We start from the raw sequence: 18,790 nt of genomic DNA, 5'->3' as shown, positions 1-18,790 counted from the left end.
TCCATCCTTGACCACGGATCAACTAAAAGACTTTAGAACCCGCTCTGATACCAAGTGAAAATACAAGGACGGAATATGGGTTTCTGGAGAATGGGGATTGCAGTATGTGGATCAATCCCTACTGGGCAGATGTCAGAAATAATAGAACAAACTCCAGACTTTTGGTTACGCAGTGAAAATCTCAAGATATGAGATTTAAAAACACTGCGGGGCTCTTACTCTTGAGAACCCAAAATAAAGATCATCATATTGAAAAGGATATGTTCTTTTACAAACTTTGAATAGCGCTAGCTCGGCTATAAGATTCACACAAAATCTAATACAAAGTTTGTCTTCGTTCTTGAACTCCTTCACTTGATCAATCTTCAAATCTTGCTCTTCTTTCTTCATCGTCTCTCTACTGATCTTGAGAGAGTATAATGCATATGAAACTATGATCACAAACACTTATACATGGACCAAGTGTTTTGACTCTTTGTGAAGACACAAATTCAAACAATCATGCAAGACTCTATCAAAATTCTTGCCTCTCTGGATGTATATTCAACCGTGTATCTTTTCTACACATATATCAGACCTGCGGCAACTACTCAAAGATGATACAAAGATTCTACCCTGATTCCCCATTAATTTGGAAAGAAACTTCCCATATATGAACTCCAACAAATCTTAAGGGAAATCAATTAAGAAGACAAGTCCTAAAAAACCTAGGGCATCAACACCACGATTTTAACACTCAGAAAAATCTTTTAAAGACATAAATACATAAAACCTAAAACCTACTTTCCAAAAACGGACTCCACATAAAACTGACAGCTGACTCGGGGATTGCAACACACGCTGCAATCTCATGCATATGCAGATGCAATTACCTGTGACTCTCCGAGATCAGTAAAGGGCTTTGTCATAGTTTTGTATGGGAATGCCAATACGATATGTACAAGAATTGTACTTACAAGTTATTTTTGTAAACTGGTGTCTGGTGGACGTCCAGTTTAAGGGAGGGTGTTGATTGTTTATGTTGTTTATTTGCATTGAATAAGCTTAGTTGGATTAGATATTCCCTGTTTTTAGTTGTTTGTTAGCTGATGTACTTCTCTATATATTCTGGTTAGTCAATGAATAAAACATAGTATTCAATTTCAATTCCAGTCGTTCTCTTTCTCTAACTTCAGTCTTGATCAAAGTCCATTTCATTCAACAGTGACGGCCCTCAGCTATGATTCTGAAGACCCAATCATTTGGAAAATCAGGCTTCCTCTTTTAGACATTTCAGCTTGGAATTTCAGTTGTAATCAGTTCTTTCCTCTTCAACAAAAAATAAATCTCCCTCTCCCCACCCCACCCCCCGGGCGATCTGGATTGTCGATCAATATATAGTTAAAACTTGAGGGAAAACCTACTCGAAATCATGACAAAAAATAGCATAAGGCGACCATCGAATGATCAATGCGAAAAATTTATATTCTGCAACTTAATCTATAATTAATTTCATAGACAACCCTGTTTATATAATCCACATCTTCATGTCACAAGGCCAAATGTTTCATCAAGATAATATTGGCCTTTAATTATAGGAATCATCGATCTCTCCTTCAATTATGTCCTATATATATAGTTGACCTCCTCATGTGTGGCTTAAATGGCATTGAAAACATTCATTTTCTGTCTCAATATATAACGGGTTACTCAGTCTTCTTCTGAGCTTTACTAAGGGGGGTGTATTGTATTTGGATTTGTGTAGACTTTTTTAAAATGATAGACTTTTTGAAAAGTCCACAGACTCTTTAAAAAGTTGATAGACCATCATGGATTTATTAAAACCATTGATTTTAGCAACAGACTTTTATTGATTCATGAAAATCTATATAGTTTATTATGAATGACTTCTACAGATTTCCTAAGATGTACAAAACAAAAAAAACAAAAAACAAAAAAACAAATGCAGCCCAAACACAAAACAAAATAATAACTTGTTGTCTCTTCTAATAGAAATTACTCAAATAAATGATTGTTAGTCTGTCTAGCGAGTTTGTTCTCATTCCTAATCTCCCAACAACATAAATATACAATCATTTACTTCAATGTTCTAGTATCTTCTAATAGAAATTACTCAAATAAATGATTGTTAGTCTGCCTAAACCCTCTATATACTTCAATGTTCTAGTATCTTCTAATAGAAATTACTCAAATAAATGATTGTTAGTCTGTCTAGCGAGTTTGTTCTCATTCCTAATCTCCCAACAACATAAATATACAATCATTTACTTCAATGTTCTAGTATCTTCTAATAGAAATTACTCAAATAAATGATTGTTAGTCTGCCTAAACCCTCTATATACTTCAATGTTCTAGTATCTTCTAATAGAAATTACTCAAATAAATGATTGTTAGTCTGTCTAGCGAGTTTGTTCTCATTCCTAATCTCCCAACAACATAAATATACAATATAGATCACTTGATATTTATGGTTAATTATTCTCATCAATTTTGTTTTCACCGATTAACATATATTGTAGCAATATTGGTCAATGTCTTGATCTATAATCAATCAATTTAAATTCAATTGTTCAACCTTTTTTTGAACCATAATATAAATTCAAATTAATGAGAATAATTAATTAATAAAATAAAAGTTAGTACGGTTCAAGGTCTTAGGGTAAACCACAATATTTGAGTTTTAGGGTTTCATAAATCATTTTGATTGCTATTAGGGTTTGAAGTATCACAATTGAAAAAAAAAAAAAATCACATTCAACAACTACAATGAACATGTTGGGTATCAAAAAAGGTTGATATCATAAAAGATTAGAGAAAAGACAAAAAATTAAGAGAGAGATGATGAAAGACAAACTTCTTCCTTGCGTAGAGAGAATAACTTTGATAATTTTTTTTTTTTTTGAAGAGGAAACTTTGATAGACTTTTTGAAATCTTTGGTCTGAAGGCTGGAAAATTATTGGAGTTTGGTATGTATAGTTGACACTACAAAGTCCATGATTATCCATGATTTTCTAATTCCATAAGTATGAATGATATTTTGAATACCTCTGTACTTTTATTCATTTTTAAAAGTCCTAATTGAATACCCCTAGATTTTGATGGAATTCATGAAGTCTTTAAAAATCCTAATTGAATACCTCAAGACTTTCATGGACTATTAAAAGTCTATATTGAATACACCCAGACTTTTAAATTCCATAGATTTATTTAAAAGTTCCACTAATTACATGTACAATACACCCCCCTAAATCAAAATTAACCAAAAAACCAAAATTGGCGATGGCTAATTCCTATAAAATGGGGAGAAACCTTGCAAGAGATCGAAAAGGAACATATTTAGCAATAGTTGTATTTACAACTTGTTCTTTATATTCAGATGAGAAAAATATACAAACAGTCTTCGAACTAAGGCTCACTCTTAACTTCAGTACCCGACTATGCAAAACTATCACTTTAGTACCCCGTTTGAAGCCCGATCCAACAATGGTACATGTCGTATTTTGAGGGATATTTTGGTCACTCCATCTTAATCCAAGTCTTGTGCCTCTCACGTGCAGTTTAGTTTCATCATCGTCATCCTATGGCCTCCCAAGCCGGAACCATGATGCTGGATCTCAATTGGTTCTCCGACGAGAACTTCGACTGGAAGAAGTGAGTGAACTCGGCGAAGTCATTTGACCTTCTAATTGTCGATCCTCCAGTGGAAAAATTTGCACCATGCCCATAATTTGTAGCTGAATCGATTCAAATACAGCTGATGTCCCGCCGATGTAGGAGTTCGAGTCGCCGAAGTTGTAGATTGTCGGAAAAGAATAAGATGGTAACGCACCACTGCTCAATCCCAGAACCCATAAAGACAAGAACAACCAGAAGGCAGTAGCACTAGTTGTTTCCAAATCTCCATTCCCACAATCTCAGATTTTGAGAGATTTCTCACTCACTCACTGTGTAGGGTCTATGAAGCATGGATACTTCAAAAATATGACTATGGTGTATCGTATCAGTATCGGATACGGATTGGGTACGTATCTAAGACCTTAAAAACGTATCATTGACTATTTAGCATCACTTAACTTTGTTGATACGTCTTGGATACGGTTTAAAATAATTTTGGATACGTTTTGGGGTATTTTGGATAATTTCCTATCAATTTAAACCTGATACACACGAAGCCGCACTGAGCTTCGATCAGATTCAGTTCTCTCTTTGCATCTCTGACTCTTTGTGAGTTGCTTCTTTGCGGCGTCCCTCTCTGTTCGTTGCTTCTTCCCGAGTTCGCACTTCGCAGCTAATGGGTAATCACTGGGTATGTTCAGATCGAAAGCTTGAAGCTAGTGGGTATGTTCAGTTCGAAAGCTTGAAGCTTTAATATCTGTGGGTTGAAGCCTTGAAGGTTGAGTTCTCTGAAGACTATCTTTGCATCTATGTTCGTTGCTTCTTCGCGCCTCGCGGCTTTGTCATAGAACAAACGATGAGGATGGGTATTTCTGAATTGAAAGCCTTGAAGGTTGAAGCTGATCTGTGGGAGTGTGGGTTGAAGGGTTGAAGCTTGAAGAGTTGAAGGTTGTTCTGTCACTTCTGTGCATGGGCTATTATTAAAGGTATGTTCAGATTTGTCCAACATCTTATATCAATTATAGTGAGTAGGCCAGTAGGTTTGGAATCAATTACGTTTTGGAGTATGAATTATCCTTATATCACATCTTGGAGTATGAATTATCCTTATATCACATGTTGGAGTATGGTTTGTTATTAATGGAATACACGAATGGTGAATTAAGTCTTGGCAAGTTGGCAGCAACCATCTAGTTTGCCAACCTCAATGGATACGGTTAATGGAGGCATTCTTGAGGTTGCCAACCTCTCTCTTGATGAACCAGAATTGGAGGGTGTAATCTTTGATGATGAGGATGAAGTTGATTGAAGTTGTGCAAGTTTTGGAAGCTTGTTTGTGCTTGAACTTAGTTTTAATTTATGTTACTTGAACTATTTGTTAAGTAATTTGATCCTTTGACTTATGTTTTGTTTGATTGTTTGAATATTATGTCTTTCAATTGGTTGTTTCATTGCAATTCCATCATTTTATATGCAATATTCATCAAATATATTTATTAACACTATATATATTACATATTATTTTATAAATGTGTCCAAAACGTATCGTATACTGTTTTTTTGAAAGAAAAAAATGTATCCACGTATCGTATCGTATCGCATATAAGCCCAGAACAAGAGGACTGGTTTTAAGGATAAAGTTTATCAACTTTTTTTATATGCATGTGCTTTGAAACCAACAGTGACGTGATTGCAGGGATGGAGAACCCGACCGAATCATGATCTTATGGTTCAAATTACAAATGGCTTTGTTCACCAGGGAGAGTGACACCGGTTGATTATAAAGATTTAGTTAGCGATGAACAAATGATAGAAGAGTGAGGGATGAGGAGGTGGTGGTGTGTTAGAAGCTAGAGAGAATGAGAGTGAGGAAGAGGTTGGTTAGCTACTGTTTTTGTGAAGGAAGAAAATGGGTCTATGCAGAGAAAGATGAAGAAGATAGATAGGTGTGGTGAGATAGATAGGTAACTAAATGACTCAATTACCCCTCATAGTTTGCCACGTGACTTGGCACTTAACGCCTTTATAGACTGTGTGTACTCTTATTGGGTCGGGCTTCAAACTTGGGGTACCAAAGTGATAGTTTTGCATAATCAGGTACTGAAGTTAAGAGTAAGCCTTAGTTCAGGTACTGTTTGTATATTTCTCTCTAGTCAGATTGCTCATATGATTATAATATGTGTTTAGGCAAGGCTTAGCTGTTATCTTGGGTGACTTGGAAGCAATTACTTTGCATTTTGGTTTCACCATCCGATTAAATTAAGAGAAAAATGCACCATCATTGCCTCAACTCTTGTGCATCGGCCAAGTTGGTACCCGGACTCTCAATTCTATCAATGTGATACCTAAACCCATGTTTTGCTATCAACGAGATACTTCCATCACATTTCACTGACGGCTCCGTCAGATGTCTGACGTGGCAAACATGTGGACCCCAAAAATGCCATGAAATGACTTAAATGACCCTAGACTCTACCACACCTTGATTTCCCGCCATTTTCCATAGGGGATGACCACTATTCCCTCCGTCGTCATTTTCCAAAACCGCCTGCCTCTCCGACCTCCACTACCTCAGCTCTAAGTTTAAGCATACAAAATGTTCAATGCGATTTCGATTTCAGCTCAATCTAAAGTTCCAAACTTTACTAAAGCAATGCTCCATTAAACCAAAACCCAGTTCTCTAATCACAACCAAAACCCAACAAATTGCCAAAACCCAATTCTCTAATCACAACCAAAACCCAACAAATTGTACACAAACCTTCAACAGGGTACGAAGCAAATCAATTAGGGAAAGTGAGGTTGAAGAAGATAAAGAAAAGGGCCCAGAATGCAGATGGTATGAATGCATTGCCATTGTAAACCAGACACAAACAGATGCAGGTGCTCCACTATCCCAAAAATCTCATAGCTTCAAATTAAATTGTAGTAATTCCACTTGCAAGTCTTGACCAAAATTGAAATTCAATAACAAACCAAAACCAAATCTGGAAAACAATATATTGTCCAATCAATTCGCATTTAACATCATTCAAAATCAAAACACCATCTGTTAAACATAGACTCAAGCTTTATGCTTTCTTTCCTTAGGAGCTAGATCAAAAACCCATTAATCAATGCTTGCCCAGAAATTAGTTACAGCGACTTGACGGCGAACTCGAGGCTCTGGCGGGGCGGAGGCGGCAACGTACTGGCAACCTGTACCGGCAGAAAACGCCAAGGGCCGGTTCCAGATCAAGATGGAGAAGCCGATCTACGACACGGTCGACGAGGACGAATACGACTCGATCATCGCCAAGCGCCGCGAAGAGTTCGGGGACTTCATCAAGGACGACGACGGCCTAGGGTACTACGACGACGGCGAGGAAGAGGACTGGACCCGCCGCGGGTTTCCAACGTCGTCGGATGAATCAGATGGCGATATGAGGCCCAGGAGGAGGAAGAAGGTGGAGAAGAAGGAGAAGGAGAAGGAGAAGGAGCCGCAGCCCAAAAGGCCCAATTCGTCGCTTACGGCGGCGGCGGCGATGATGGGGAAGCAGAGGCTTTCGTCGACTGAACGACTAAACAGAGGAGGAGGAGGAGGAAGAAGAAGAAGAGGAGGAGAGAGAAAATTGTGTAAAAAATAAATAAAATTGGGCTGCATTTGGGTAAAAAGACGTATTTGCCCTTTTTTTGGGCAAATGTGATCGGCACGTGACTTTTTTAACGTTCCCGTTTAAGAAATTTGACAGAAGTACCTCGTTGATAGCAAAATATGAGTTCAGGTATCACATTGATACAATTGAGAGTCCGGATGAATCAACTTGGCCGGTGCACAAGAATTGAGGTACTGATGGTGCATTTTTCTCTTAAATTAACTATGATGAAAATAAAAATGAGTAAATTACACAACTAACCCTATATGCATAAAGATGTATTTGACATTAGGAAGCAACAAGGTGTCATTTCAAATTCCATGCAGTTTGGAGATGCTTTTGTAACTAAATTTATCCAACAACCCACAAAATAAGTATCATAGTAAACCTCAACAATAATGAACCTCGGAGAGGCTGGTTCCTTGATATTTAATTAACAAGAGAAACCAACTTGTCTGTCGTCGTTTTCGCCCCAGGGGCTTGATTAAAAAAAAAAAAAAACCTTTTATGTCGTTGTGCTAATTTGATCAATTATCCGAAACCTCAACTACCACTCTTTAGCTTAGCTACTATATATATAAGTCCTCTTTGAAGCCCTAAAGATCGATCAAACAATATTAATCAGTATTGTCAGCAAGAGAGTTAAAGCCATGTCAATATCGTTGCTTTTTTCTGGCATTATGATCTTAGGGGTGATACTCATTTGCTTTGTAATTTACATTGTATTTACCGTAGCATGGTACTTATATGGTAGGCAAATACTATCTGCTCCAACATTAAGCCAGCAGGAGGACCCAGCCAAGGAGAAGTACTTTAGTTACCAGAAACTGAAGCCGGATGTGATCACATTCAACTACAAGAAAGAATTGAGTGATGATCCAAATCACGAAGAAGAGAATTCTGATCAAAATGAATGCGTGGTGTGCTTAAGAGGTTTACAGAATGAGGAATTTGTGAGGCAACTGCCAAAATGCAAGCACACATTCCACGCGCCTTGTATAGACATGTGGCTCTACTCTCACTCTGATTGCCCCATCTGTCGGACGGTGATTGATCAGTTGCCTGATGAAGGTGCATTTACACCAGGCCGGAAGTCGGAGGTCTCTGTAGATATCAGCCCATCATTGACCTTAACAACCATCTCAATAATCTAGCTGTTAAAATCCTCTTTTCTTTTCTTTGTTAATTTCTCATTTTGGTTTATCAAATGCTAAAGGTTCTAGGTATCTCCCTCCATTGTATAGTTTCGATTACATGATTCTGCAGTAACAAATAACTCTTCCATGTTAAGATCACTAGAACGTCAAAAACGCACTTTTCAAAAATCAGGTAATTAATTAGGTAACCATTGATATGTTTGCAATTCGGTAATGTCTGTATGTCTATGGATCCATATCCTCTCCTAAGCACATTTCTCTCCTAACCTACTTAAACTTTTGCAGAGATCAAAATAAGTGTCAATTATCATATCCAATAGTCTAATTATCTCCCTCAACCTAAAAATTACTGATTTTATAAAAATTCCCCTTAAAATTTTTGTAAATCTCGCCCAGTCTCTCTTGTCTTTCTCATCTTCTTCCGGTGCAAAGATAAACCAGGGGCGTATCTACTCCAGTGGCTGGTTGGGGTAGCCCAACCCAGATTTGAATAAATATTTTATGCAATACAGGTGCTGCCTCCTAAAGAAACGATTGTTGGTTCAATTGGCAAAGCATTAAACTTATTTGGCTCTTGACCATGGTTTAATTCCCTGTTCTCCCATGTTCATCTTCTTTTTTATTCTTTTGTTCCTGTTTTTTTTTTGGACAATACATGGCTGACCAGGGCTGGGCAGCCCTTCCTAACCAACCTCTGCGTGTCACACTCCCAATCCAACACTTGTCTTTTTGCCTCTTGCCTCTTGCCTCTCTTTCTGTTCTCCTCCTTCCTCTTCCTGCATGTACTCCGTCTCCCTCTTCTCCAACTTGACCATCCTCAATGAGTTTCCTCCTCCTCAACCCCTTCTCCACTCCCCATCGTCGGTTTCCAGTCACCACCACCGCCTTCCCCACCCTCTCAATCAAAGCCTATGCCACGGATCGAGATCCCTCCATACTTGTTTCAGGAAACGGCACGTCTCCGGCAAAGGCAAATCCTCCTTCAGAGTACTATTCCCTGCTTCACAGAAGGACTACGATTCCTCCACCTCCATTGAGGTCGATGCCGTTACCCGGGAGAACGGATTTTGAAGCACAGCGCCACAAACGGGTTCGATGTCTCGCGGCTCAACATCGCGACTGGCATCACACCAAGATCGAGCGCGTGAGGAAGACTTAATTGGTTTAGAAGGACACATGTCATCCAGTTAGTGGATATGGTCAGCCAAAGCTGACCATACCTTGTCAGCGAAGTATAATCCTTTTTTTTTCCCCTCTTTCCCCCATTTTCTCCTCCCTTTTTCTCTTCCTTTCTTTTTTTTCTTTTATTACAATATTCTATCGGTATTTCTTAAAAATTTCTTCCTTAAAAGCAAATATTGTTTTTTTTTCTCTTTTCCCATTTTCTTCAACCTTTTTTGTCTTTAGTTATAAGATTTTCTATTAATACTTCTTTAAAATTTCTTATAAAACCTACTCTTAAAATTCTTGAAAGTATTATCAAAAACAAAAAAAAAATCTTAAAGCATAGACCACCCCAAATTTGCATCCTGGATCTGCCACTTAAATAAACCAAAGCCAAAAGCAAGTGAACAAGGTGTGGGTAATCGGTGTATCCATGCTTTTACATCAAAAATCATAATCAAATGAAAAAAAATAAGAAATTTGAAATGGGTTTTTCTAGGTTTAAGCTAAGGCTACCAAGATTGGCTATGAGAGAGGAAGTGAAGCTCATGAGTGCGAGAAAGAAGGAGATCAGCTCACGAGTGCAGTTTATTCTTCCCTGCAAAATTTCATTTATTTATACTTGAATTTTCTCTCTTCAAGCACTCTTGGGACCAATCATAACCATTAAATTGGTCTTGTTATTTTATTTTCAGAAAATCAAATTTAATGAAAACCACTTGATTAGCAGGTGTAGTATGTATTGGGGAATTGAGGTTGAGTGAAGAAGTAAAAGAAGAATAAGGGAGAAAGAGAGAGTAGCAGCTAAGGGTGGGCGAAAAAGCCTGTAAGCCCGAAAAACCGGCCCGGACAGCCCTGTTTGGTCCGGGTTTGCAAAAAAAAAAATTGGTAATATTCTCTGGTCCGGTCCAAACAGGCTCAAACCCAGTCCGGTCCCGGTCCAAGGTTTTGAAATAGGGAAAATTTTAAAAACAGTACACCAACTAAAGCCCACTATGCACTTGTATACACAAAGTTACAAATTATGAACTTTGGTACACCAAATTTAAAGTCCGACCCACTATCCGTACACGACGTTAATGACGTCATTAACTCTTATGTCATTATTCATTTGTCAAAGGGTAATTTAGTACTCTCACACACTCTCTGACTCTTCTTTTGGATCCAAAAAAATATATATATCCATTCTCTCTCTCTCTACCCTCTCACTCTCTTTCTAGTTTCCACATACCCAAAACATGTCTAATCGAAGAGAACAATATGAAACAACAACAACCCAGAAGGAGCCATGAGTCCATGACTTTAGATCTGCACAAACAACTACTTTATTATGAAACATAATTCTAAAAAACACCTTCAAAATTGAGATACAGAGCCAAACACACAGACAAGCTATTATAGAGCTATTACTATCAAGCTTTTCTTCTTCAAGCACCAGACTCCATTAAAGCTTCAAGACCTCGCTCACTTGCAATTGCAAGGTTGTAGGTGCAGTTGACACACTTGCAGCCACCGGAGCCTCCGTCGATAGCCACACCAGCCTCAGGCCGTCCATAGTTCAGTTTCTGTGTTCCCACGACACCCATGACAAGAGTCTCAGAGGCAGAGCTCTGCTCTGTGATGTCCGGATAGTTACCACAGCCTCCGCAACCACCGCCGAGAAAGAAAAAAAAAAACCCAGAAGCCGACGCCTCTGCAAGAAGAAGAAGATGGAGATGTATCGACCCTGAACCAAACCCAAAACCCGAATCGAGTGATAAACCAAACATGTTTGATGCAAGAGAAGAAGATGAAACAATAACAACCCAGAACCTGAAACTGGAGATTCCAGATATCATCATCGACATCCTGAAACGGCTGCCGGCGAAGTCTTTGGTTCGATTCAAGTGCGTGTGCAAGCAATGGGGCTCTCTGCTCATAGATCCCAACTTCATCAAATCTCATCTGGAGCGAAACCGATCATTATTCCAATCTAATCTCAAAACCAACACTCAGCTCAGATGAGGACACACATCCTTATTTCATTGAGCATATTTTTCAGGCTACTAAGGTGAATGGTGGGCTGTATTGGCTGGTTGAGGAACATCAAACCGCTAGGTGTGTGATTTTGAGGTTTGATTTGGCTGAGGAGAAGTTCAGGGTGATTGCGCCGCCCCCGGATGAGTGTTCCAGGAGCATAGCCTGGATTAGGCCTTTGAAGGTGAACACCGGGATTGGGATTAGATGTTTCGGTGGAGAAGCTTGAGAATTGAATGGTGTGGATTAATGGTAATAGTTGGAATTGCAAAGGTGATCGGGATTGGGAGGGGGAAAGAGAGATGGGTGCCCATAAAGAGAGAGAGAGAGAGAGAGAGAGAGAGAAGGGGTGCTCAGAGTAAAAACCTGAAGAGACCAAATTACCCCTCAAATTATGCCAAGTGGCATTGAAACTAACGGCGTCATTGACGTCATTTCTATATAATAGGTCGGGCTTTACATTTGGTGTACCAAAGTTCATAATTTGTAACTTCGTGTACACAAATGTATAGTGAGCCTTAGTTGGTGTACTATTCTTAAAATTTTCCCTTTGAAATATGATAAAGTCCGTTGGGCCCAACTATTAATTAATAAATATTTTTTACTATTAATTAATAAATATTTTTTGTATGTTTTATTAGTCTTCCTACTCCTTTTTCTTTTCCTCCTTCTCTCTCCACATTCTTCTCCTCGAGATTCTTCTCTACTCTAACTATCCCCGGGTCCCACCCCTCCTCTTTCTGGACTCTTTCTTCTTTCTTCTTTCCTCTTTCCTCTTTCTTTTCAGTTTCTCGTCCCTTTCCAGTCCCCCCTTCTTTCTTTTTTGTTTTTTTCTTCTCTCTTCTTATCTTCTTCTTATGCTTTTCCCTAAACGCCTCCATTGTCTTTTTTCTTTTCTTTTCCCTTCTCTCCCTAGCCCTCCTTCAGTCCTTCCTAGGGCTGCCACTTAGTTTGGTAATTACCAAACCGACCGAATACCAACCGATGTTTTAGGTTTGGTAAACCGACTTTTTGGTAACCGAGGCCAATAAAACCGAAATCGAAAATTACCAAAAAAGTTGGTTTAGTTTTGGTAAATACCAAATCTACCGATTATCTGAATATTAAATTTATATACTACAGTTTTCAATACACATACATGTATATTAAGAAATAAACATAAAAACTTTTACAATAGTATGAACATTACTACATATACTACATTAATATGTATTTTAAGTAACCTAGTCAATGATGGTTAAATAACCTAGTTTTATTGAAAATTGCTAAAACTTGATGTCATATATACAAAAGAAAGCTATAATTAGTAGATGAATACAAAGTTTATGACTATAAAATTCAAAAACCTAGTTTTGTTCATTCTAATTTATATTATAAAGAATTAGTTGTTCTAAAGTTGGTAATACCGAAAACCGAAATACCGAAGTTGGTAGATATAATTAACAACCGAAAATTTTGGTTTGTAATTGGTAACTCATTTTTTAAACCAAAAGATTTGGTTTTGAAGTTGATAATACCTATAACCGATTCGAACCGACCAAGTGACAGCCCTAGTCCTTCCCCATTAGATCAATTGTAGAGAAATTCCTAATTCTTCTTTTATCGTTACTCAACCCCAAAATCTCTCTCTCTCTCTCTCTCTCTCTCTCTCTCTCAATGGTGGCTTTGGAAGTTTGGAGGGCGGAGGAATGGGTTTGGAGCAAGATCTGAGAATAGATCTGTTTTTTTTTTTTAGTCTTTTGGGCCCTAAAAACCCCGAGGACCGGCTCGGTTTTTTTCGGTCCTAGCTTTTCCGGTCCCTGAAACTTAAAAACGAAATTTGAGCCCGACTCGAAAAATTCGAGCTCGATCCCAGGCCTTGCAAATTAGGTGCCGGGCTAGGACCGTGCCCAGGCCTAGTAGCAGCACTTCGGCAGGCTTGGAAGTTGGAAGGAAGAGAAGAATAAGATAAAGAATAGAAAAAGACAAAGCTAGCTTTTCTGAAGACCATTGGATCTGATAATTGGCACGTCTTGATCTCTATGAAAGCTTAGGGAGGTTAGGAGAGAAATATGCTCAAGAAAAGATCCTCTCCCAATGTCTATGGCCCCCCAAATTAAAGGGGTGTGTGATCAAACTCATCGACCAAACTACCGATCATCATTTCATCAAAGTCCTTACTAATTTTCTTTATCATCATTGTCATCAAAGTCCTTACTAATTTCTTTATCAATATTGTTATCTTAAACAATAGGAATTTAAATTTGGAACCTCATCTATATATATAATTTGATTAAAAATTTAGTTCTATACATAATTTTCCCTATGATTTTGGATTCAAGCCATATTTATCGACCCAAAATATACACTTTAGATAGTTTTACTGTTCTAGAAATTAAAATAAAGGCAAACCCTAATCTCTCTCTAAGAGCGCTCCTCTTTGTGCTCACCCTAACACTGTTCCCCTAGGGCGGTGCCAAGCACAACGGTTCCGGCTGTGTTGAATCTCAAGGACGACTTCGTCCACTCTTAACAAAGGAAGGCGAATCTAGCTTTAAGTATGGACCGCTCTATTTTTCCCGATCTCTTTATCCTTCTTTTCGGATTGGGGTTGACAGCGATGACCCAGGGCCGCTGGAAGTTTGGTCAAGAACGATCGAAAAAGGGATGGGCAACGGAGACGCACAAAGGCGGGGCATAGTTTTTGCGGCTTCGCTCATAGGGACGGCGATAGCAGACCGTCTATGGATGGTAACGACCAGCAATTTTCTGCTCAACGGCGACCTGAAATTGGGGTGGTGGTCTACTGGGTGGTGGCCTGATTGGTGGCGGCCCGATCTCCATCTGTCTTGGTATGACCGCATTATACCGTCGTTGTATAAGGCTCGAGTGGGCGTCAGAGTTGGGATGGAGCTGCTGGCAGGAGTGATGTCCGGCGAAGCTTGATCGAAGCAGCCTGAGATGGCAGAGCTGATGGAGACAAGTTGCTCAATCTGGGTGTCCAAATCAATTTCGATAATGGTTGCCTGGTGGTATCAGATGGCTAGGCTGGTCTTTGGCAGTGTGATGGGTGGCGTGATTTCCAGCAACGGTGATGCCGGGGACTGTGGCACCGGCGCTGATGCCTTCGTGAAATTGGGTTTGGACCCAATTGAGCTAGGTCAAACTATTGGGCCTATGCTTATGTTTCTTGGGAATGGGCTCATCATTGCTATAATGGGCCAGACAAGGACAATGCAGGAGGAAAGTGATGGGCTTGGGCTCTACTATAGGGCCCACTTCACTCTACTACTAGGTCAAATCTCCCTAGGGTTCAGGAAGTGTTTGTACTTGACAAAACCCCTCATCCCTAATTTGAAGGGCGAGGATAAAATATAGGTAGGTGTGGTAGGGGCCTATTGTAACGCCCCAAACTGCACCTCACCAGCTTGAGTACGTCACAGTTCCGCGAGTCTCTAAAACATAAACCAAAAATTCAATTTACATTCTAGAAAGTCGCTAAGCATTTGTTCGTAATAAATTTTGACAAAAATTCGCAACAAAAGCTTTTCAATTATTTTGAGGTGAAAACCTTTCTAAAACTTTAAATTCAAATGCTCGTCCAGGACTTAACGTTGCAAACAACCGAGGAATAAAGGCCAGAACCTGACTTCTATTGAAATCTGCACACCAAGCTCCATCTGCTCCAATCTCGTTTCCAGTGCACAGTACCTGCAACCACACTATTGTAGGGGTGAGCTTTCGTCCTCCCTACTCACTAGGGGCTTCACCCGACTAGGTTTGAAAACTGACATATAAGATAATAATTTGGGATCCCAGTATGAAAAAGTAAAACCATTTCTTTAAAGAACGACAAACTTTAAATATCTTTCGGACTCAAAATCCAATGCACGAAACTCAAAGAAATGCATAATACCTGATGGTCGGTCTCATGGACCAACTACATGGCCTTACATCAAATAAAATTATCACCAGGTAAGCGTAGTGAGAGTGTCCACTTATGCCATATCACCTAGAAATAGTGTCACACTTCAGAGGATGTCAGACACCATTCCGTCCATACGCCCCCCCCCCCCCCGGAGGTTTAGGGGATCGAAGCCCAAGGAATCGCTATGTTCCACTCACTCTCAAGCCATCAATAACCAAACCATGCAACTCAAATATGCATAAACATTTAATTCAAAACGGAAAACAACTAACCGATTGAGTCCCGAGTCCCCTACCTAGATTCCGATGCTTTAACATTTTATGTTGTCCGAGATTTACGAACCTTCAGTTCCTCGGGTAACTGGAAATCTTAGATTCCAACATACTAACGTTAATCAGTCGAACAAATGTTTAAAGCCAACCCTTCCTGGTTTGACCAGGATTGACCGAGGTTTGACCGCATTGACTAACGTTGACTAATGTTTGACCACTCACTAACAATAATTCTTTTGACCAACACTAAAAATTCGATAATTATCCCAATTACCGAATATTTTATCATTTATCATTTTTTTTTAGATTTGGTGACCATATCAAGATGTTTCTCAAATCAACACAATTTCCTTTTCAATTAGGTGCACTCTGAAAATTACTAAGGGCACCCAACATTAAACTTGAACCATGATTAGCCTTCTATTTAAATACCAGAGTCTCATGACGTAACTTTCAGCATCCAGATCCCATGATAAACAAAACCATGATTATGCCATATTGAAAATACCATGGCCTACCCTGGAAATTTTCCTTGACCAATAGTCAAACAAGAGGAAATCACCACGTACAATTCAAGCTCACATGTCCAATTAACAATCAAGCTTGATCACCTTTAATTCCAATCAGAAAGCAACAACCCAATCTAGACACACACTATCAGTTTACCAACTCGTCCAGGTTTCCAACTAATCCCAATTCCTTTTTAATTCACAACAAACCAAAATCACCTCCCTCAAACATGATTTCACTGTAAGCATGCAAACACATGCAATCAATTCCAGCCGCAAATAAATTCGCAGAACCCTTAAAACGAATTCCAACTAACCTTGTGATCAAAGTAGATGAAGAACAGAACCCATATTGCAGGTCTGCTCCCTGGAGGACGAACACAGCAAGCCCATCTCCAGCTTAATCAATTCTGGGTTCGTCAACTCAGCCTAGCCAATACAATCACCCCTTTGAGTTCCAGGATTAGAATCGCTATGGGAGACGATTCAAAACTCCGGAAACGTTGCCGAAAACCGGATTTGGAGTGAGGTCCGACGACACCCAAAAACACAATCTCATCAGAACCTATTCGAATTCGAAAACTGATTATACCCAGATGTAGAGAATGAAGAGGAGAAGGATTTCCTCACCTCATGCAGCTTAATCTGTAGCCGGAAAACTACCAAGGTTGCAGCAGCTTCTAGACGTCGTACCGTCGCCATCCGTCATCCAATGGACTATCTGAGGCCAGCGGCGCATCGGCGATGAAGAGAGGAAACTAACGTGGGTGGTCCACCGTCGTGTCGTCGCCCAAAACAAAAATTCCGGTCGGGTCGTCGATCCGGGTCGAGAGCTCTGGAATGCTCCAGAGCCATCTGGGTCGTTCACTCTGATCTGCCACTATTTATAGCCCAACTTGAGTCTAATCCAACGGCCGAGATCAAGCGGTGGTTAATTAACGGCCCAGATCGCATCAGGACAAATTCTATTTATTTAAAATGAATTTTCATAATTTCCAAACTTCAGAAATTCATTATAAACACTTCGGGTGTTTGAAAAATTCCCCAAAACTTCTCATGAACTCGTCGTGTCGTGTACTTTATTATCCAACTCTTAGATTGAGGATTTCACTTTATGAAAATTTCTGAAAATTTCCTCGAGCATCTTGACATTTATCGAGATCGTTGAATAATTTCGCATACGATCTCCCTTAAGCTCGATACATTTTTCCGGGGATCACAGTTCCACCCCCCTAAATAAATTTCTTCCTCGAAATTTCAACGTGCTCGCAATCCACATCAACACGTCACTTGACACTAATTGTCAAACCGACGAATAATCTCCAATAGTGAGGCTCAACAAGCATTTTTGACGATTTTCGACGAAATTCGAGGATCACCATTTGAAGTCCACATATCAGAGAGTCAAAGTTTGCAAGCTCATACTTGTAGTAGTGATTCCAAAGTTTTGCTCAACGTGGCTAGAATCTTGAAGAATTGCCGATTATTCCTTGAAAAACGTCTTACTTCACAACCTCAAGTTTCCGACTTAATGCTAATTAGCCAGAGGGCCACCAACTCTTTTTTTCCATCATAACGCCACTACATTAAAAATTGTCAAAAGTTTTAGATATCAAAAATTAACATATTTATGAAAAGGCCACTAGAGTAAAAAGTCACCAATCATTCTCTCTCTCCTCTCCAGTGAGGTTTCTGGCAACCTCTGGTGACTTCTGGCAAGGTTTCCAACAACTTTTGGTGAGATTTCTGGCTGCCTCCGACGAGATTACAAAAGCTACGGTCACCAACAACTAATTAGGTGAGATTTCCGACGATGTCACAAAAGCTACTATCACCAACAACAAAAACTACTCCAACAAGAGATTTCCAAGGGCTTCCGGTGAGTTCACAAAAGTTACTTGACTTGATGCACATTTATGCAAGCATACATGTCATTGTCAAGATAGAGAAATATTATGCCTAAGATTATCGTACCACGAGGATTAGTAGCTTACTCACAATCATTGGATAGTCGGATTAGAGTCACAAAGCAAAAAAAGAAAAAGAAAATTAAATAAAAATGTTAATCAAAAGCACCAAACCTTAGCAATGCTCGGTTTTGGCTTACACCAAGCCTATTTAAAGCCACTAACTTGTAGCCTCAAGGTGGATGTGCACAAATGAGTAGATGAGTTCACTTTTTTAGAGTTGAATTTAAATTAACAAAAGGTAATGAAATGTAAAGCAACTAATAAAAATGCAAAGAAACTAATAAAAGTGTAAACAAAATAAATGAGAATGTTTGGTACTAGGGAGGCTCCTTCACCCAAATCTTATGTGTCAAAAGCTAATCTAATGTAGAGGCAAATTTCCTACTTTGGCCATAGTCATATCCAAGGCGGTTCAAGACTCAAGGACCATATATAGAGAGAGGTAGTGTAATGTCCTCGATTTTCGTTATAATTTCTTGTGATTTTCTAGAAATTAATAAAGTCCCAGTTGGTACAAATTCTTGTTCTTGTGAGGATGACTACG

General features: G+C 39.2%; 1 protein-coding gene and 1 long non-coding RNA gene across 2 annotated transcripts; one reads left to right on the top strand and one right to left on the bottom strand.

Annotated features, from left to right (window-relative positions):
* Positions 1–7,901: 7,901 nt before the first annotated feature.
* LOC112186038 (RING-H2 finger protein ATL2) lies at positions 7,902–8,634 on the top strand. The gene has a single exon (XM_024324389.2). The coding sequence runs from the start codon at positions 7,902–7,904 to the stop codon at positions 8,403–8,405; it is 504 nt and encodes a 167-aa protein (XP_024180157.1). The 3' UTR covers positions 8,406–8,634.
* Positions 8,635–15,072: 6,438 nt separating this feature from the next.
* On the bottom strand, positions 15,073–17,150 carry LOC121051507. The gene is made up of 2 exons (XR_005805913.1): positions 16,594–17,150; positions 15,073–15,289 (listed from the first exon to the last, which is right to left on the bottom strand). It is a non-coding gene; the product is annotated as an uncharacterized LOC121051507 (long non-coding RNA).
* Between the last annotated feature and the right edge of the window lie 1,640 nt (positions 17,151–18,790).

Source organism: Rosa chinensis, chromosome 2 (assembly GCF_002994745.2).
Source record: "Rosa chinensis cultivar Old Blush chromosome 2, RchiOBHm-V2, whole genome shotgun sequence".
Classification (NCBI taxonomy): Eukaryota; Viridiplantae; Streptophyta; class Magnoliopsida; order Rosales; family Rosaceae; genus Rosa; species Rosa chinensis.
The sequence above is the reverse complement of the archived record's forward strand: the minus strand, read 5'-3'. Positions and strand labels throughout refer to the sequence as shown.

Bases quoted from the DNA above. Each gene is read 5' to 3' on its own strand.
- LOC112186038 (XM_024324389.2), top strand. From the start codon at position 7,902: ATGTCAATATCGTTGCTTTTTTCTGGCATTATGATCTTAGGGGTGATA.